Source organism: Lytechinus pictus, chromosome 18 (genome assembly GCF_037042905.1).
Source record: "Lytechinus pictus isolate F3 Inbred chromosome 18, Lp3.0, whole genome shotgun sequence".
NCBI lineage: Eukaryota > Metazoa > Echinodermata > Echinoidea > Temnopleuroida > Toxopneustidae > Lytechinus > Lytechinus pictus.
Genome location: NC_087262.1, coordinates 9,292,045 through 9,314,025, shown reverse-complemented (window position 1 = coordinate 9,314,025; position 21,981 = coordinate 9,292,045). Strand labels below are relative to the sequence as shown.

General features: G+C 35.0%; 1 protein-coding gene across 5 annotated transcripts; it reads right to left on the bottom strand.

The window, feature by feature from the left end:
• Positions 1-478: 478 nt before the first annotated feature.
• On the bottom strand, positions 479-20,094 carry LOC129281318 (mucin-2-like). 5 transcript variants are annotated; one of them, XR_010296519.1, is made up of 7 exons: positions 19,918-20,094; positions 13,917-14,128; positions 10,964-11,849; positions 10,466-10,562; positions 9,014-9,079; positions 2,059-5,012; positions 949-1,939 (listed from the first exon to the last, which is right to left on the bottom strand). XR_010296519.1 is itself a non-coding variant. In XM_064113376.1 (6 exons), the coding sequence occupies exons 2-5, from the start codon at positions 13,954-13,956 to the stop codon at positions 9,062-9,064; spliced, it is 1,041 nt and encodes a 346-aa protein (XP_063969446.1). In that variant the 5' UTR covers positions 13,957-14,128; positions 19,918-20,094; the 3' UTR covers positions 479-5,012; positions 9,014-9,061. The 5 variants fall into 5 exon arrangements, 3 of the variants coding, with proteins under 3 accessions (XP_063969446.1, XP_063969447.1, XP_063969448.1); XM_064113376.1 differs by having other exon boundaries at positions 479-5,012; XM_064113377.1 differs by lacking the exon at positions 19,918-20,094 and adding an exon at positions 16,775-16,929 and having other exon boundaries at positions 479-5,012.
• Between the last annotated feature and the right edge of the window lie 1,887 nt (positions 20,095-21,981).

Genomic DNA, 21,981 nt, shown 5'->3' with positions numbered 1-21,981 from the left:
TTCCTTGTGAAATATACCTTTTAAAAGTCAATAGCAAGCTCCTTCTGGTGAGACTTTTAAAGTGAAAGACTTAATAACAAGTATACAATATTTCTTTACCCTAAAATTGACCACATATTTGCATTTCAATATTGGTAACCAACGTTTTATAATGGTAACTGACATTACATCTCGGTAACTGACATTACATTTTCCACTTGGTAACTGACATTACATATATTTAATGGTACCCTATGGCTTCATTGTTAATTGTTAATCTTTAATTTTGGTGCAGAAGGGAGGGGTGTTACCTAGAGAGGAAATCTACCAAGTTTCATATAATATATCCTCTTTTCCAGGAAATGAGAAAAAAAAGTTCATGTTTTCGGTAACTGACATTACATACCATATCACATACTTCATCAATGTTTTTTCATCAGATGAATGAATTACTGGTGTTTCTTTCTGTGGGATTTTAAAAAGTGTTATAATAGCAAGCTAAATCTCAGGCGAAAACATCATGATCAAACCTGTTCTTTAAAAATCTGTCAAAACAAAATATGTATCAATACACTATTTTCAACACTAATTTGTATCCATACTTTGGCAGCCATTTTGAAATAAAAAATGGCTGCCAGAGTCGGAAAAATGTTTGTCTCAGAAACTTCAGGTCTTGTTTTATTAAAAACCATAAAGCATTTGACATGAATATAAACTTGATTTTTTTGCCTCTGTGTCCATCTGTGGTGAAAATGCCCTTATGATAAACACCAAAAATCAGTTTTTATATAATCTTTCGCTACAAGCTTACCATTTTATACAAATCTTCTTTCTACTTCACATACAGTAATCTTAAAATCAAGTTTTACATAACGTAGATAAACCTTCTCTTCATTCTCTCTTTCAAATAAACTATATCATGTTACAAAGTGTTTGTTCAGTGTCAAAAAGACGCAAGTGACATTCTGGTTCTTAACAAACAATCTGTTTTACTTCATGAAACACACACAGATCAACCTTACTCATTTCACATTGTGCAGTAAATTCTATTAAATTAAAACTTTTCCTTACTATACAAATACATATAACATGTATGGGTGTACTCTGTACTGTTTTATAGCTATATGGTTAATTGCACATTATAAAACGACAAGCCGGTTTAAGTGTCCAATTAATCCTCTAAATGAGATACATGTAAATTATGGTGTATTACCATTGATTATATTTCATACCGGATGTGGTTTAGAGCCTCGAAATGAAAGAGCAAACAAGACCGTCTAATAACAAATTTACACTCTAGCTTTATGTAAATAAGAAATTGGAATAATTTGTAGCATACAGCTTAAGGGGCAATCATATCACCGGGTTACATGTAGATGGCAGTTTTCTTCTGAAGTTGGATGCGGCCAGAGCCGTTTACAAATAATTTGGCAAATTTACTTTCGTGGGTTGCAACGTTTGCAATTTGTTTTAAATTGTACTTGCCTAATAAAGTCATATCACCTTGTTGTAATCCATTGTCATCGAATTGGTCAAACTCTGTAATAAAGGGCTTTGATCGCATCCAACCTCGCACCGCCACCTATAAACCGCGGATGTGTAATCACTCCTATAGACCCTGTACACAAGCACTGGTTTATTGTAACACAGATTCGGGATCCTTCCTCGTTTCTAAAAATGCTTAACGAGAATAAAGATTGAAGATTCAAGATGCATTTTATATTCAATTATTGCAGCTCGAATTGAACGAATTGCAATAGTGAGCGTGTGAAATCATCCGCTCTCAATTGCATAATTTCACTTTATGTTGTGTATATAACCATTTTGCGAAAATCATTAAATCTTTACGGATGTCCCAAAATTCTTATATCATCTGATTTTCATGAAAAGTTCAGTGCTATTCTTCTTGTTTGATTTATCTCTATTCATTAAAAAATCAACTTGTTGGAGTGAACTTGAACTTGAACTCGCATCCAGTACCTCTTATTTAACATCTGATTTTCATGAAAAGTAAAGTGCTATTCTTGTTTGATTTATCTCTATTCATTAAAATCCTCTGGTTGTTGGAGTGAACTTGACCTTTAACTCACATCCACTACCTCTTGTAATACGGCGGCGTGCATGTCATCATTCAGAATCAAATTTCAATTTCAATCGACCGATGGATTACAGTAAAACCCTGCACAGGTTAGACAGCCAACCATCAGGCTCACAACATTGCAATCACAATGCACTTAAAACCATTACAACCAGAAGGTCACAAATCCATGGAGTTGGCACCCTCTATCCCTCATGTGATGACATTATGATGTGATTACTTCAACTGTATGCATGCATTCCAATTTGACACCTCCCGATCAGAATTGCATCTCGTTATTGTAGCCACACACATTAAATATTGACTTATAATCCACAAGCCACGTTCTAAGCCCTCTTTCCGCCACAATATTTACAGTACTGTTTTATTAGTGCTTTACACAGAGACCATTAAACTAATATAGAGTATAATAATAATATGTGAAGACGTGTTAAAGTGTACGAATACAGTTGTTATAACTACAGGTAAATGATTGCACAAATCGTGTTTTTGCTTTACAATAAAAAGGTACAAAGACACGTCAATGAATATTAAAGACAATTTACTTGATTACATACATGTACTGTACTTAATGAAAAAAATAGTTAGAAGTGAACAAACCAATAAAAGATATTAGATAAATAAATTAAATGACTGACTAGATAATAAAATAAATGTTGAATAACCAATACAGGTAATTGGCTCAACGCACTTTTTGTCTATCGAATGAACAAGAGAATTCCTACATTTAAGCTTTTTTCTATTAAACAGGGAATACATTGAATGAATAGGCCTGATACACGGGTATGTGTATCAATCATTATGAGAAAATGAAATTTTGGACCAACTATACTGTGCAAAGCAGAAATACAAGAAAATTAATAAAAGTTGACTAATTTTCATTTTGTCTCAATCTATAAAGCTGAAAAATATACAATGGAGACAAAATATCCTGGTAGGTAATACAGTATAACAAACACATGTAGAATACAAAAAGTACAATCTTCAGTACAGATAGTACTAATAAAATTTTTACACACATACATACATGTAGTTTTCAGTTCTTTTCACATGCATGTTCAGTATTAATAAAGGTTACTGTATATAAAGCTGAATGAAATTTATTGTTATAGCCTCATATTTTTTTTTACTTCTATGAAAATATCCATGCTAGATATCATCCGATCATATTTCACTCGCCATTAATCAAAATGCTCAACCTTCAGTGGCTATGCAACACTCGGGTCCTTCAAAAACAGTGTCCTATTTTCTGAAAATATCCATGATACATTGTCTGAACATATATCCATCACATTTTCTGGTGTGATGTCTAATGATTATGTTATTAACTGTCAGGGTCTATGCAATACTATGGTAATTTGCATGGTCATGATCAAAAACACACAAATTTTGTCAAACGAACACCACCTGTATTTGAAAGTTACTTTTTCAATTCAACATCAATTTGTCATTTTCATTCCAAGCGACAAAGAAGTTATTTATCGAAAGTGCTATTAAACTCTCCAACTTCTGAATAATATTGCATTTATAATAAAGGTACATGCAGAGTTTGTTGAACTGAAAAAAAATTTAAGCAAACTAAACTAAAAAATATGTAACTATGAAAAGATGGATGGAAATATGGACTATGCTATCGTAGAAAAAGGCAGACATGTATGATGGGAAACTGTATGATAAAGTCAACTCCTACTGATATTACATTAATATATAACAGCTATCTTCCAAGGCAATAAATATGATACATAAACTCTCCGGATAATCTCTGAAAACTGAATGTAAAATTGAAATCACAAGTTTAAACCATGGGTTATAATAAGTAGTGTTGGGTAAATTATTACATCAGCAAAGCACCACACTACAAATAAAGCTGGTCTTCAGACAAATCTCGCTAGGAGTTGAGCTAACCATAAAGTGCCATTTTTTCATGGGGCTCGTGAACATTTTGTGAAGGTTTTGCAAAGATTGCAAAGTCCAACATTCACATTTATAAAACAAAAATGTGCAAAATATGCGCTTTAAATATTTGGAAGCTTCGAAACTTCGTCAACTATTTGCAGGGACCGCTTGTAGTTGCTTTACATTTGTGAGTAATTTCAAAATTTTTCAAAACCTTTCCGAACGAAAAGCGACACCAAGTGCCCCAGCAAACATTGGGAAAAGCTTCTGCACATTAAAGCATGTTTTGCACACTTTTGTCACATAAATTACAAATGCTGGACTTTGCCATTTTTTTGACATTCGCATCCTTTAAAAATCTTCACAAAAAGTTTGTGGAAACGGCACTAAATGTGATTTGACTAATTTTCGTAAAAAGTGGATGTTGGCACTAGAGAAAGCAAACTAAATTTTTGAATTATACTTCCAAATCCAGCACAAACGCCAACATCAACACAGTACTTTAAACAAATTTATCTACTCTAAACATCCCAAGGTCATTGAACAAAATATTAAATACACACATCAAATTGGACTGCAATTTCTCCGACATGCAAAGAATTATTTAATCTCTACCATAAAAGAATTAAAACTTTGATACGATAATGGATGGATGTAAAGAAACAAAAAGAGTACTCTAATATTTGGAAGATAAAACTAAAGCTTTGAAGCGAGAAAAAATATCATCAATATCACCTGATTGCAACAGGGTATCTACTGTACTGTTTTACACCTTCAAAATATTTCACCTGAATTCCATTGGGCAGTGCAAGTCTCCCTTCTAAAGTGTGTTTGGTGACTACAAACTTTGCTATCAAAGCATGTTTACTGACCAATAACTTTGCTGTCGTAAAGAGGAAAGATGAAAATACGTCTGTTGTAACAGTACCTGGGAGCGAGACTAGAAGATGAAAGATCTTCCGAGCACAACTTCAAGACAACGAGGAGATAATTCTTTGGAGTAGCTTTTTTAGATATCTTTTCATAACAGTTGGTAGTCCTGTAATGAAATAAAAACACAAAGCAAGAAAAGAAATAATAATTGAATAAATTGAGGAAGATTTGAAATTCAATACACAGGGGTGTGAGTGGTCACAAATAAAAAGATCTGAAAAAAGCTGAAGAGTGTTGAAAAAGTCTGGAATAGAAAGAGCTCCCATACTTTTTGTACAGAGGAAGGCCAAAAATAAGCTGAAATTAAGCTGAAAATCAAAAAAATAAAATCTGAAATCAGATAAAAATCTGAACTCTCACACCCTTGAATACACTCCATGTATACACCAGTAACGTTGGAAGAAAGTCAAAAACTTTTTTCTTAAAATTCTCACTGACGATTATATCTGTTCATATTTATAGGTGAGCTCTTGGGGCCGATTGGAAAAATAGTTGGCCCTTGTATTTTTCATATTTTCACCCTGTGAAATTTTTAAAACTCTTTAAGTCTTATGAACTTAAAGGTCAAGTCCACCTCAGAAAAATGTTGATTTGAAGCAATAGAGAAAAATCAGACACGCACAATGTTGAAAATTTCATCACAATCAGATGTAAAATAAGAAAGTTATGACATTTCAAAGTTTCGCTTATTTTTAACAAAATAGTTATATGAACGAGTCAGTTACATCCAAATGAGAGAGTCGATGATGTCACTCACTCACTATTTCTTTTGTTTTTTATTGTTTGAATTATACAATATTTCAATTTTTATGAATTTGACAATTAGGACCTCCTTGCTTGAACCACAAAATGTTAAAATAATGGAATTCCATGTGTTCAAGGAGGAATGAAACTTCATTTCACATGACAATGACGAGAAAATCTAAATATTTCATATTTCATATAATACAATACAAAAGAAATAGTGAGTGAGTGATGTCATGAGTTCCCTCATTTGCATACTAACCGAGATGTGCATATAACTGTTTTGTGAAATGAAGCGAAACTTTAAAATGTCATAACTTTCTTATTTTACATACGATTTTGATGAAATTTTCAGCGTTATGCTTGTTGGATTTTTCTCTTTTTATTCAAATCAAGTTTTTGTTGGGTTGGACTTGTCCTTTAAAGCGTTGCTGCAATGAAAAACAACTCTTCATTGAATGTGAGCTGTCATCATTTTGCATATGTAGGAAATATTTGCAAAGTACATGTACAGTAACATATTAAGGGTTTCATGATGTTTACAACGTCATCAAGAAAGTTGCAAGATCATTCACAAACAGTCTTTAAGTAATAATGGTTTGTGTACATTATATCTTTTCTTCTAAAATTTTTAGGAAAAACTGCACAATTCATAAAAACAAAATCATAATTTCATTTAAATATCTCCTCATTTTACCAAGCATCATTATTTCTTGTATACCAATAACCAAACAATTCCTTTACAGAAATTCTACATGTAAACATTAAAAAAATATATATACAAATGTGAAATGGTGTTACATGCACATTTAATAGGACATAAACACACACTAAATATGAATGGAAGATTGGTTGAATGCAACATGCATGAAAACGAGGAAAGCTGGTATCCACAAGCCCGCAACATTCCACATGATGACATGCAAGTAATTATTGAAGGGTCATTCACACCAGGAGAAATAAGCATGCACTTTATACGGCTGCTTTGTTAAAATCATAGGGAATTTAGAACTGTAGGACTTTGAGGATTTTAGGGGTCATCTCTTTACTCAATCATGCATTACCAGTATACAGAATAGCCTACAGTTTCTCATTTTTCAAACCGTAATTTTGTTATAAAATGAATAGTTCATGTTTGCTTTTATGTGCTCATTTCGCAAAATGCCAGATTTTCTTATTCTTACTCTGGTAATGGTTCATGTGTACAATGATCAAAACTCTTTGTGCTAAAGAAAGGGAGCTAGATTCAATTTGACTTACACAATAAATTTGTTTCATATAAATTTACTTTATGTACAATTTTGCACCATCGCACTCATGCTTTCATTTTACATCCATATACATGTATGAATGATAGTAAAACATCTATAAAATGATATAAAACCCATACAGACAGAAAGACAGACAGGCAGACAAAGAGACAATTCAGACACATATTGGACATTCAAGAAACAGACCCCCCCCCCCAAAAAAAAAAGGTCAATGTTTGAAATGGAATTACAGTGGTATTATATATGACTCAAAGAACCCCCCCCCCCAAAAAAAAAAAAAAAAAAAAAAAATGCAGTATGCAATTCCAAAAACTATTGTCAAATTGTAATGCAAAATGAGCCTGTTCCCTCAACCAAATCTGTCCCCACATAAAACCAATCAACTTTATCCTCAATTAGTCATGAATTGTTTAAACTAATGCATAAATGGGCATACCACAATGAATGAAACCCCAAAGTAAACTATGAGTAAAAATATTTCTACATACAATGTACAAAGATATGAATGAAATGATCAGTTAGGATGTTGTTTTATAGGGCGAGTTCAATCAAATTTCTTGAGCTAGAATCACAAGCACGTATCACAGATCAATACGCAAACATAAATTTCACAAAATCTGGTTGAGTCAGGATAGCGTTCAAGTGACTTTCCATGAATATTGTCTGATTGTCCCTATTTCAAGCCCACCCACTACATGTATGTGTCACAAATACCAGGGGCCTGTTGCATAAAACTTTTTACCTGAGAAAACTCTGGTAAAAACTGAAAACTAAGGTTAGTCTGATTTCTGCCATTGACTTTAACACAGGGCAAAAAACTCTGGTAAAAACAACCTGAGTTTTCTCAGCTAAAAAGTTTTATGCAACGGGCCCCAGGGGTGCATTTCATGAAATGTTTTTTTTTATCAGTGACAAATCTGCTCTTAGCCAATCAGATGGCAAAATCAATGACAGTTTGTTTCATGAAATGTCTGTGTGTTGGCGAGTTTGGCTCAAGAAGAATAACACGTGGAGGGTGCAAATGTCCATGTATGCATGTCCACACTAGAAGAAGGCTTGTACTTTATAAGAACTTCCAATCAATTTTTGCAAAAAATCAAAATGGTGAAATGGACAATTGTCCATATCTACACACTTTTTTGCCTTTCGTGTTTGCATCTTAAAAGACCTTTCAACTATGAATGGAAAATCACTTGACATGAACGTGATGTGGTGAGGAAAGAACATCTTTAAAAAAACGTGCTTCTAGAGTGAAAAGAACATTGATTGAACACAGCCTTATAAAAGAAGGGTGTTAGCACACTGTTAAAGATGGATCCAACTCCAAAATAAATGTAATGTTATGTGACCATAAAGCCACGTTCACACCTTTGAGTTTTTAAATGTGTATTTACTTCATAAGCCAAAAGCAGCTGCCTGACGCTCCATACTACATGTACATGCATGCAGCAAAATGTTTAGTGGCAATCACGCAGCTGTGGACGACGAATTCATGTAGAATTGAACACAGTTTATGTGAAGTAGTACAAACTACAAAAGTGAGGCAAATTTAGGAAGATCAAGCAGTATCACGGTATTGGTCTGAATAAGCTGCTCGCATAGGCTTGTTGCCACTTGTCTTTGCCTGTAGTGTATTTTGGTAGTCTTTGGTTGCGGATGTTTGAAGAACTTTCAAATGAGCAACCTACATGTAGAACTCAAAGCCAACATGTAGTTAGACAGCGTACATGTATTTACCTTGTACTTAATAGCTTGTTTCATTTTGTTGTGTTGCAATAGAGGGTGTTTGTCTTCCTTCGCGTCGGGCAAGCCTAAAATGCAAAGGTGTGAGCCAGGCTGGGGGGGGGGGGGCTTCCCAAGAAAAATAGATGCACTTCCAATGGACATGCAATATTAAAAGCTATATGCGTGCTGTTGCTACATGTAAATGATATAATAGTGCATAAATTATCACTGTTAGGCATACTTGAAGCCACCAGTAGAAATGGCCATAAAAAAATGACACCAAACTACATTGGTCTACGAGGAAAGATAGTAGATGAGGATATTTTCTATTCTAAACGGTTATCAAAACAAGCATGCATTCACATACATGTATGGCCTGGGTGTGCTTGCATGTGTGTGTGTGCGCACAGACTGCTCACAAATACGGTTCATTCTGGGAAAGGGAAATTCAATAGAAATCAAATAAATAAAACACAGCAGAACAAACAACAATTACAAATAAAATAAACATTAAAAATATATTACATGTTTGTGGTAAATAAAGTTTCAATACAAGGATTCAATCCTACTTTTTTTAGTGAGAATTATTAAACTGTTATTGCATTACAAAGCTTCAACTCTCAGATTTGCATGTACATGAACAATGTACATAATAAGTATATCATTTTTTTTTTAAAGAGACAGAAATCAAGGTTAAAATTAAAAGTCAAAAGAGAATTTCACATTTGTAACAAGTAGTAGTCATACTAATTATTAAGGTTACTTTTAACATTTACACTGTACATACATGTATACCACTAAAACTGTTTCTTAAAAATCCAAAGGAAATGTTAGTAGATTTTTAAGAAGGGTCAAAAAAAGTTTTTGTATTTGGAATGAAAATGATTATCACAATGCTTTTGTCAGTTTTTCATGCATGGTGGTCCAAAAAAAAAGCATTATAAGGGTATGAAATTTGAGGTACACGTAGGGAGCTTCATTTCAATGCTTTTATTTGCAAAATTAGCTTTTTCAATGGGCCATTCTTGGTCATGTGTGTGATTGAAATTTTGAAAAATCTTGATTTTAAGTACATGTAGTTATAAATCTAGAAATTTTAGATATTTAGCGATTCAAAGGATAAAAACATTAACATGTTTTACCAGTTTAATATCATTTGGAAATGTTATTTTTTGCTTTCTCCAATATGCACGTTCAAAGTCAGAGGTCAGAGGTCAAAAGAAGTGGGTCACATGTTTGACTTCACACAGAAGCATGATTTTGAAAGTTTAATTTCATTTTGAAATTCTTGTGAATTTCAAAAAAGAAAAAAAAAATCAAAATCATCATTATTAGTTATTAATCTGTAAAAGATTTAGATTTATAACTAAATCAAGATGTGTCATAATTTAAGTCACACACATGGCCAAGAATGGCCCTAAATTGGTTAAAACTCTTAAATAACTAACAAATTTAAATGATAGGTCTGAAAGCTGTTTATGATATCATTTTATACACAGGATCACTTCCAGTACATTTGATATAATAATAAGGAACGATAATGACGTGTTCCTAATCACCACCCACTGATAGCGCTACCTTTCGTTAGTTGCAATAACGTCTGAATGCGCCTGAATATGATCCTAATATCGTAATCAAACACTCACCCTGTCTCCTCTGTGAACAGAATTCTTAGAGAGCGGTAACCATCCACTATCTGCGAATGAAATGTTACTGATCACCGCACGCTACTGATAACCACCAGTTAAAGATAGCGCTACCTTTCCCTAGTTGGGATAACGTCTGAACGCACACCTATGTGCCATTGTCAACCACTTACCCTATCTCCTCTGTAGATTGGGTTCTTTGAGAATGCTGACCATCCACTGTCTTCTGTTTCCTCATTCAGTCTTCCATAGCTGTTTCTCAATTTCCTCCTATAAAAAATAATATAACAGAAATAGAATACAATACAATACAATAAACTTACCTTTAATAATATGGAATGAAATAAGAACCTATATTAAAAAGTGAACTTTTAAAAATCCTTTTTGCTTGTTAATATTTTCCAAATTTCCAAAGAGGAAAAAAAAGGTGATCACCTTTCTTTTTTTTCCTTATCAAAATTGATGAAAAATGGACTGAATTTGGAGTAATGACCCTTTTTTCATTTTTGGCTAGCCCCCTACCCTTCTTCACCTAACCCTAACCCTATAGTCTGAAATCCTGGATCCACCCCTGTGCCTATCGTGGACCATCTGAATCCAGAAAGTAGTGAGTTAATCACTATACATGTATGTACATGTAGGTTACCACTCATACTGATAGTTTCACTTACTGCCTAATAAAGATGACTACACCGCCAATCAAAATGAGAAGAAGTGCGGTGACAACAAGACCAACTACGACAGAAGAATTGCCATGATGGGGCATCTTCTCCGGTTCCCCTGACTTGGTTGTTGAAGCACCGGCGGTTGGGAGCTTAGCCGGCTCTGTGGTCTTATCCGCTGGCTTTGGTGATTCTGTTGGCTTTGCAGTGGATGTTTTCATGGGCTGCTGTGTCCTTTCTGACGTACCTGGGGCTTGGGTAGGTGTGGCATTTGAGGTGGTATCCGGTGCAACGGTGGACGAAGTCCCGTCTGGGAGACTGGTGCTCATGTCCATTATTACGGTGGTCATATCCTCTGGCATCATGGTGGTGGTGTCCGTATTCGCATCTGTCACAGGTGGTGCCACTGTACTTTTGGCTGATGGTGTGGATACCATTGTGGTGCAGTTTTCTGTCGCATTGTCACAAGGCGGTGACATGGTACCAGTGGCTAATGGTGTAGATGCTGTCGTGGTGCAGTTTTTTGTTGTGTTGTCACAAGGCGGTGACACTGTACTTGTTATTAATGGTGCGGATGCCGTCGTGGTGCAGTTTTCAGTTGTGTTGTCACAAGGTGGTGACACTGGACCACTGGTTAATGGTGTGGGTGCAGTTGTGGTGCAGTTCTCTGTACCGTTATCACAAGGCGGTGCACTGGTCTCAAATTCAGGTGTCCCGGTGTTTCTCAAAGTTGTCACCTCTAAGGCTGCGGTGGTCTTATCGGAGCCAGATGCCTGTGTGGTTCCATCCGTTTCAGTTTTCGATGCCTGTGTTGTTACAACTGTTTCTGTTCCAGGCACATTTGTGGCCATCGAAGCAGTGGTTCCATCCACATTGCTTGTGGAAAGTAAGAATGCTGTAGAAGCAAGCAAAAATAAAATTTAAAAAAAAACATGCAAATACTGTATCTAAAACAAGGTGGTTCACGAACCATGAGTCTCGCCTGATTTTGGAATCAATAAAATATATGCGATACATGTATGATCTTTTGACCCCTAGATGACCTTTGACCTTATCATCCTCATGAACACACAGTATTGCCCAAGGATCATTTGTGCCAGGTGTAAACACAATTGATGCAGAAATAAATAAATAAATGAGAACAAGTTGAAAAAAATTGACCTCTTAACCCAACAACCTTTGACCCCATCATCCTCAACAACACACATTTGATATTATCCAAAGATCATCGGAACCAAATGTGATCAAAATTGAAGAAATGAGACAAAGTTAAACAAAAACTTCAAATAAAAAAGATGGATATGACTTCATATCATTTGACTTTTTGTTTTGACCCCTACATGACCTCTGACCTCATCATCCTCATGGAAACACATGTGGTACTACCCAACGATCATATTATATACATGTATGCACCAAGTATGAACATACATGTACAGTACATGTACAGTAGGCCTACTGATGCACAAATAAAGAAGTGAGAGCAAGTTGAACAAACACTTAAAGGAAACCAAAACCCAAGAAGAGAAGCAATCTTATTGGACAGAGTATTTTATGAGAGGAACAATTTAAAACAAGTTTTATCAAAATAGGTTATAGAATAAGCTACATGTAGTTATAGAAGTTTGAAAATTCTTGTTGTACTTTCTATGGGGATCCTCAAATTGGCAAATATGCTTCAAAATGGCTGATTTTGTGGACAACCCTCCATTTGTTTTGTACACATATTTTTCAGATTTTCCCCTTTATTTTACATCATCTCCTCCTGACCTTGAAATATGTGGTGTGAATTATATTTTCCCCATGAAATATGTTATGCTCAGAATGAAGCAATATGCAATTTTAAAGATAATAGAGAAAATCTAAAAAAATGTGTACAAAACAAATGGAGAGTTGTCCACAAAATCAGCCATTTTGAAGCATGTTTGCCAATTTGAGGATCCCAATAGAAAGTACATGTACATGTACAACAAGACCTTAATAAACTTCCATAACTTGCTTATTTCACAACCGATTTTGATGAATCTTGTTTTAAATTGTTCCTCTTATTTTACTTTTTCCAATAAGATTGCTTCTCATCTTGGGTTTTGGTTTCTTTAAACATATAAATACAAACCAACAGATAAACAGACTATAAACAGACTTTACAGACCAACAGGAAAAGTGATTACTACATTGTACAATGTAGGTCTCTGCTAAACTTCTTTCAGGTGAGACAAAAAGGACAGGGTATAAGCTAAACTTCTTTCAGGCGAGACAAATACCCTGTCCTTTTTGTCTCGCCTGAAAGAAGTTTAGCAGAGACCTACATTGTACAATGTATACAATAATGTAGTACATGTACCTCTGTGCATGTACTTCATTGTATAAAGCATGAAACAAAATATTAAATTAATCATTTCTAAAGTACTGTATTGCATACTGGGTTGGAAATGATGGCGAAATCAGTCTAATGCATCGTCCTAATTGAATCAGAGCCGCGTCTTTCTTCATTTAATTATTCATGCATGTTCATAATGATAATATGTAAAAGCAAAGTACATACTGTGATGAACATACAAAGGTGCAACAACGTATATTAAGGCTAGCTTTACAGAGCTTGATTGGTTGAAACACCTTTAAATTTTATTCGTATCACTTGAAACAAATAAATAAAAATACAATGAGAGTAAAAAATAAAAAAAATAATAGGAAAGACAGGAAATAAATAGAACAGAAAAGGTGGAAGACTGCCTTGATATTGAAAAAATTAAGTACTATGTATCAAGTTGTTTTGAATATGGAAATAGTCATTAACGAAGTTCAATTCTGAATTCTTCAAGTTATGAAGAAAAGGGAGGACAAATATTTAAGATAACTTAAAATGTAAGATAGTAAGTCATACATGTATACTACATGTAGATTTATGAATATATACCTGTAGAGTAAAGGGAATATTTTTATGGGAATATCAGATTCTTACCTGCAAGCAGCAGGATGTATGATATTGAAGAGTACTTCATGTTGATACTGCCTATCTTTCTCCCAGATGCAGTGTCCAGTGATACTAGAGAGATGTTCCGTGTTATATCCAGTGATATTCAACAGGTTTCTTGGTGTTACGTCCAATGATAGCAGGGAGCGCAGTGGTATATCCAACAATATTCAACAGTAATCCAGCTTCTGTTCAAGAATCTACATGTACGAACATGCAGTAACAAAAATTGAAAGAATTATCAGTTTTGGACTAAGAACATGTAGATCAACAGCAGAATAATAAGAATCACTGTATGTCCCTTTGGATGACAGAAAATAATGAAGGGAAACATGAGTGTATAAAACCAAATGTAATTCTACGTGTGATGCAAGTTTAATAGAATAGTGATGTCTATTACTCAAATGTTGCTTGCTTTAAATGTAATTTCAGAGTTATCACAGAGCATACATGTACAAACTATTTTGCCTTCATGATAACCTTGATAAGTCCCCTATCGAATGTTATCTTGATAAGAGTTTGGACGTCATATTTGCGTAAGAATGCAATCGGTCAAGATGTTCATGTAACCATGATTGTGAGGGTCAAAGCATATGTCCAAAACTCCGATTACATGAACATACATGTATGTGTAGCTATTGTTGCGAACAACCTTACAATGAAGGGAGAAACATGTACAAATAAACAAACATATCTTAAATATTTACATGTACAAAGGTTTTTCTTTCAACCAAAAGTTCAATGCATTCTCTCATGGCTACAGTGTACATGTACATGTATGTGTTCTTTACCTGAAAGAAAAAATGGTTCATGAGAAGGCGATGTATCTTACAAGCATAATTATTAACAAAAAATAAATAATAGATTCAGGCAAACTCCAAATTTGAAACCTCCAATATCTGAAATCTCAGGCCCACAGAACTTCTGAAATTCAGATATTTTTAATACTTTTTCCCTTTTGGTATAAAGTGCAAAATTGTCATAATTGGTCTTTGAATGTAAACTTTTTCATCGGATTTCAACATGTTTATTCCACTTTTATTTATGTCAAGTCCACCTAAACAAAAAGTTAAGGAGAATAAACTGAGAAAAACCATACAAGTAGGCATACATGTATATTGCTGAAAATTTAATGAAAATCCAACATAATGTAGTGTCTGGCACTATTCTCCTACTGTATCATGTTAACACCCCACTCACACGTATTGCGAGGTTAGTATACCAACACCCCTACTCTGGAGAGTGGAGACTGTATTTTACAGTACCTTACACCTGGGACCAGTTTCTCAACACCGGGACAAGTTTAGTCATATCTTTATCCACCAACCACAAGGTTTGGGCCTGACCTTTACCATTTTCTTAGGGAGCCAGCCGGGCTCCTCAAGCACTTTTTTAGGGAGCCCACAAGGGTCTTAAGGAGCCCAAGTTTATCACGTTTTTTATTGCATAATATTAACTTGTCATTAACTATTCAAAAATTATAATTAGAAAGTCAAAAGGGGCCTAAGCTTTCGATCCTAGCAGAATCTTTGTCGGAGGCAAAAAAAAAAAAAAGAAGATTCTGCTAGGATCGAAAGCTTACGCCCCTTTTGACTTTCTAATTTACTCCATTGGCTCTCTTTTATTAGATAAGCAGTTTTCAGCAGCTTCTTTTTGCCAAAAATTATAATGCACCATCACGATATGTTATGTTTAGGGTAAATCAGATTTTAAGTGTTTTACATCTAAGTGTATTTTGACATCCCACCACCCTTACACACTGGTATACAACATCTCAAACACACTGGCTTTTTTTTCTTCATTTGTAATGACCCCCCTTCCCCCCCCCCCCCCACCCTGACCCTGTTTGAGCATGTCACATTTTGGTGTCCTCTAAATCAGCTCAAATTGACTATTTTCCCCCACACAAAGCCTTGTTGTAAAATGAAAATGACTTTGTCTTTGGGCCTAATTTTTTCTGCACTATATCTACATCTTGAGATTAAGATCCCTTAAAAAAATCAACACATTTGACCTTAAAATGTATGAAATATCATGTTCAAAACTCAGTTGGAAAATCTCTCCACGATCATAAACATACTCATAGACATAATAGTCATATGTATACCAAAGTATTGGGAAAATTTGTCACATGGGATATCACACATGTAATTTTTGTTGCATTGTCAATAGGAGGATCTATGAGGCTGTTCTCACTACGTTCCTAAAACTAGTTTACTGGAAAGTAGTTTAGTGGAAACTAGTTTAACGCGTAGTGAGAACGGTCGAAGCGGTCTTGGATGCGATCTTCCAAACCAGTTTGGAAAACCACCTCGCGATGTAGTTTTCAAGATCGCTTTGCCTCGTTAAACTGGTTTAGCGTGAGGACACAACTGTTTTTTGGGAAGCGATCTTCGCACATTTTGAGCGCGCTACTCCACACAATAGGTGTAGAATGCCTATGCTGCGGTTTCGAATTTCGCGCGAAACGTGTCACCCCACTGAGAGCATTTCCATAGCAACAAGAGCGCTTTACGTGAAGTGATTTAGAAAACCACTTTCGGGTGATCAAGTGGGAACGCTAGCAAAGCAATCTTCCAAACTGGCTTCCTGAACCGTTTTCCAGTAAACTAGTTTTAGAACACTCCTAGTACCAATGAGGTCCAAACATTACATGTATGGACCTCATAGGCGACATAAGTGATAAAACCGGTTAGACATTGCCGTTTCTATTTGCACACAAGGACTTTGGCAAATGTACGCCTTAATACAAATTGGATGGTAAAAATTTTGGTATAAATTAGTTCTTAACATCTTAAATAATCTATTACAATGGTTAAAAGTTAATGGATTGAGGTTAAACTTACATTTTCAGTCTTTTTTCTTGAATTCTTGGTGAGCGTTCTAAACGCTGTGGGGACTGATCAACTCCGATGTGATTCACGTACTGGTCAGGTGATCGGTTGGTTATCTTTTTGTCAGACGTTCATAATTTATATTACAATATATCAATCTTCAGTATCTTGATTTCAAGCATCAGTATTGCAGGGAAAAGTCATTATCGATTGGAATCAGTGGCAGATCGGGGGGGGGGGGGTGGTTGAGCATTTCTGGCCCGTTTCACCTTTTGAGATTCATAGTCAATATTGTGGATGTAAAAAAAAATATGTCGTTCGTACAAAGTTATGTCCCCCCCCCCCCCCCCACCTCCTTATGAGAATCACAGCAATATTTGTAATGGGGATATTTTGTTCATATTCTTTGCTCTTTTTTGTCCTTTTCTTTTTTGCTTCTCAAATTTATTTTACTTTGAACAACATGACTTTCTATATTTAATGACAAACTTTTTTAGGGGGGGTGGGGGCTTGCCAAATATAACGCGCGACAAGATGACCTTCTTTTTTTAGTGACAACTTTTTTTTTATTTGTCAAATTTTACGAGATAAAAAAAGACCTTCGATCATTATTAGTTAAACCTTTTTTTTTTTGGGGGGGTAGGGGGCTCGCCAAATAGTGACACACTTTTTTTGTAAAATTTTACGCAAGAAAAAATGATCTTCAATCATTATCAGTTACCTTTCATTTTTTTTTTTTAGGGGGGGGCTTGTCAAATTTTACGTGGGACAAATGACCTTCATTTTTTAGTGATTTTTTTTTATACTTGACAAATTTTAAGAGGAACAAAATGGCCTTCAATCATTTTTAGTTAAAACCTTTTTTTTTTTGGGGGGGGGGCTTGCCAAATATTTCACAAACAAAATGAAATTCAATTTTAGTGACCATCTTTTTATTACTTTTAAAATTTCACGCAGGACAAAATGACCTTCACTTTTTTTTAATGTTATGTTATATCGAGATTTTATACCTGACTGCTAAACAAGCACGAATGCCTGTGAGCAAACAACCAGGGGACCGACGGCTTAAGGTCCTCTCCGAGGGACCTGGTAATGAGAATAAATGCCTTACCAAAGGGCACTAGCACACCACTTGGGAATCGAACCCGGGTCACCGGAATCCGAAACCCCCGCTCTACCGACTGAGCTATCGCGCCTCCGATATGTTAACCTTGGGGGGGGGGGGGGGGCTTGCCAAATATAACACGGACAAAATGACAGTCTTTTATTTTTAGTAACCATCTTTTTTGTTTTACTTGTCAAATCTTACGCAAGACAAAATGACAATTTTTCTGTGATAACCTTTTTTTGGGGGGTTGTCAAATTTTACTTGAGAAAATGCACCCCCCCCTACTTTGGAAAATCGAAGATTAAGATCATGAGTATAGCCTACATCTCAGAGGCGTAAACAGATGGGGGCATGGCTGGCCATCCCCCGAGTGGATTTCACCTGAAAAAAACATGATAAGAGCAAAGGAAGGAAGAAAGAAAGAAAGAAAGAAAAAATGAAAGAAAGAAAGAACGAAAGGAAATGTAAAATGGAAGGAAAGTCATGTGAGAACAAATAATCCCGGGGGGGGGGGGGGGCTACTCAGATAATAAAAAAATCTGCCATCTGTAATTAAATTGGATTAGTTAATATCCAGAGGTCCCAGGGCTACCAACATACATGTAGCGCGGGCAGTGGCGTACCTAGGATTTTCCACAGGGGGGCAAAATCGGCCGCCAAAAAATTTGACAAGCAAAAAAAAAAAAAAAAAAAAAAAAAAAAGTCTTCAAGCTCGTCAGGGGGGGGGGGGGGGGCAGAGATACGTAATTTGCATGGGTTTGTGACTCATCGGGGGGGGGGGGGGCAGACTGCCCCCCTAGGTACGCTAGTGCTCGGGACTTACATTACGTAACTATTATCTTCCACACGCGACATGTGCTATGCCCCCTCTTATATACCCCTGTTATGCCCCTGCACAGACTCGTCTACATTGATTTCGATATTTAAGCGTCATTATAAAATTATAGCAAAAAGAACGCCTTGATTAAAGGCCATTACCCCTAGAGACTCGCGAGCGTCATGTGACAACTCGCCCTGGATTTGCATGTACAGGATCCTATGGCGACAACAGCCATCGCAAGAGTTGGCCAGAAGAGGCGATGAAAACACAAAATTTGGAAAGAAAAGAACCCGTGAGTACCCATTTTACATTATAATTAAGAAATTAGTATATAATGAATAAGTTAGACCTAAATTTAGGCCGTAATTTATATGAATTTGCTGGAAATTCAAGGCCAAAACGTACCCGTCTGGCGTCGACTTTTCCAACACGCGTTGGAATAGCGGTGTAGCCCCAGAGTGTTTTAGAAAGCGTAATGAGAACGGCCTCTAACATTACATTTTAATAATTATCTTAACTTCAAATGCTCATAACTTTCTTATTTATTTATTCAATTTTTCTCAAAGCTACTGTATCTTGTTCTAAAGCCAGTTTCATTTTCCTTTAACATAAAAAGGATCAGTTAGATATAATTTTGCAATGAATTCAGACAAAAATTGAGCTAATATCGGTTAGCTAACATTGCCAGGTGCGAAAGTGCACTGGATCTAAGTTAGTGCCCAAATTAAAGGCAAAAATCATTAGATCCTAATTCCTATAAACTGATTTCTATTCTTATCAATATCAGTTATCACCATGTCCATGATCACCAGTTTGAAAAAATCCCATTTTGCATTTCCAGGCCCGGCCCAGGGGGAAATCCTAAGAAATAGTGTCTCTTTTATTCACTTTCCCCCTTTGATTATAATAATCATACATTAGTCAAGCAGATTTTATGGTGGCTGAGCATAAAAGAGAATTTGGTATCTAGAACCCCTTACTTTATGATGGGCTCTGGAAATTAAATCTGGTCAATCCGGATTGTGATTTGGACAAACGTCAAATCCTTAACGTGGGACTACACACTGGCTTTAACTGTTTCTTGTAATTTCAAACAGGTCACATTTTGATGGCAGAAAAACTGTAAGAATAGTACATTTACATTGTGAAATATTAGTCAAAGTTCACATGTGATATTATTACGCCTCATTTATCAACTTTTATTTCGTAAAATTGAGAGAAACTCACCAAAATCATGAAAATCGGCAAATACGTCGTTACCTTTTTGGTCGGCGGAATGGCGTAATAAATCAGCATGACGTCATAGAGAGCAGGGTAATGCTTTTTAATAATTGTGTTGCCTTTTTGCACTGCAAAGTATATGGTATGTCTGGTGAGAACTGGCAACATTCTTTTGTCTGACTCACCGTTTTCTTTCATTTTGCTTTGTTGATCGACTCGTCATCAACGAAACCAGCTCCGAATTGAAAGGAGGGGGGGGGGGGGGGGGGGCGACAAGATACAGATTGTTTGAAGTTTTGTGGGATTGGGGGTTCGGGGCAAAATGATGGCAAAGATTGAATTACATAAATAGTGGGTGCATGCATGTAACCCAAATAATTTTGGTTGAATCAATTTTGATAAATCCTTTCCTTTTACTGTCTTTATTTTTCCTATATTTATTTTTTTCTTTTTTTTCTTTCTTCCTTTCTCCTTTCTTTCTTTCTTTCTTTCTTTCTTTCTTTCTTTCTTTCTTTCTTTCTTTCTTTCTTTCTTTCTTTCTTTCTTTCTTTCTTTCTTTCTTTCTTTCTTTCTTTCTTTCTTCCTTTCTTCCTTTCTAATTCCTTTCTTTCTTTCTTTTATTCTTTCTTTATATTCTCGCTTTCTTTCTTTCATTTTTTTTCTTTCTACCTTTCTTCCTTTCTTTTTCTTTCATCTTATTTATAAACCTGTATTCGCGAAGTATGTCTTCAAATGTCTTTGTTATCTGTCATTTGTTCACAATGTTCAACTAAACTGTATTTTGATATTCATGTTCTTTATATCAGCATGTAGCTAATGAGGAGAGTCTTCTAACAGAAATTTGATTTTTCTTTCCTTCGGATATTGTATTGTATTATTTCAATGTACTGAAATTTACTATAATTGTAATTATGTTCCTGGAAATAAAATGAAATAAAATAAAACAAAAGTGAATAAAATCATTGGGTGGAATAAGGTGAATGTATTAAGATCGAGGTACAAGTTGGTGAATGGATTTGAATTCAGATGGAAGGGGTATTGCCAGTGAGACCGGGCTTAGATATTCGTTGATTGCTGGCATACGGGACATACACCATTTTCACCGTTAATTCACTCATCATCGAATATTTTTTGTTATCGATTTCCACATGACTATAACCCCTATAACTTTATCACTGGCAAAAAGACAATTTTATTGCTCAAGCATATTCGGCTAAGCTATATACAGATTACAAATTGTATAGTTGAAATGTCCCGTACGACATGAATGGAATCACCCTTTTAGTTTTACAAATTAAATACCCAGAAGTGAGGGAAAACTTGAACTGTGGTCATAGAAATGGTGGCTAAGTCGAAGTAAAAATAAATAAATAAATTAATTAATTAATTAATGAATCAATAAATAAATAAACACAAATATAATGAAAATGGGCAATAGCAGGAGGGACAAGATCCGATTACCGTCGGGGCCACGGGGCTTGGGACGTAATACAGTCACACGCTCTCCCACTTTTGACGTACTGTAAAACTGATTAAGAAATGATGCAAGATTGGCCATCTGATTGTGTGTTTTGTTATTGTTGTTGGTGCACGACCAGCCCTCCCCAATAATCTATTTTTTTTTTTAAATAAAAAAAAAAGTTCCCCTCCCCCTGTTCGTTTGTAGAAGGATACGATGTAAGAAATGTGGTCGAGCGCAATGATTGTTTGATGGGGGGGGGGGGTATGGCACGCTCATAGGGAAACAATTAAATATATGTTTCACTTGAAAAAAATATGTTTCTCTTCCACTAAACCATTTCACTCAAAGAAATTTATATTTCACTTATCAAAAAAATATATTTCACTTTTCAAAAAAAATATATTTCACTTTTCAAAAAAATATATTTCACTTTTCAAAAAAATATATTTCACTTTTCAAAAAAAATATATTTCACTTTTCAAAAAAATATATTTCACTTTTCAAAAAAATATATTTCACTTTTCAAAAAAAATATATTTCACTTAAAAAAAAATATATATTTCACTTTTCAAAAAATAATATATTTAACTTTTCAAAAAAATATATTT

Bases quoted from the DNA above. Each gene is read 5' to 3' on its own strand.
- LOC129281318 (XM_064113376.1), bottom strand. From the start codon at position 13,956: ATGAAGTACTCTTCAATATCATACATCCTGCTGCTTGCAG. The intron at 11,850-13,916 runs GTAAGAATCTGA...TTGCTTCTACAG, and splicing joins ATACATCCTGCTGCTTGCAG to CATTCTTACTTTCCACAAGC. The intron at 10,563-10,963 runs GTAAGTGAAACT...TATTTTTTATAG, and splicing joins GTAGTCATCTTTATTAGGCA to GAGGAAATTGAGAAACAGCT.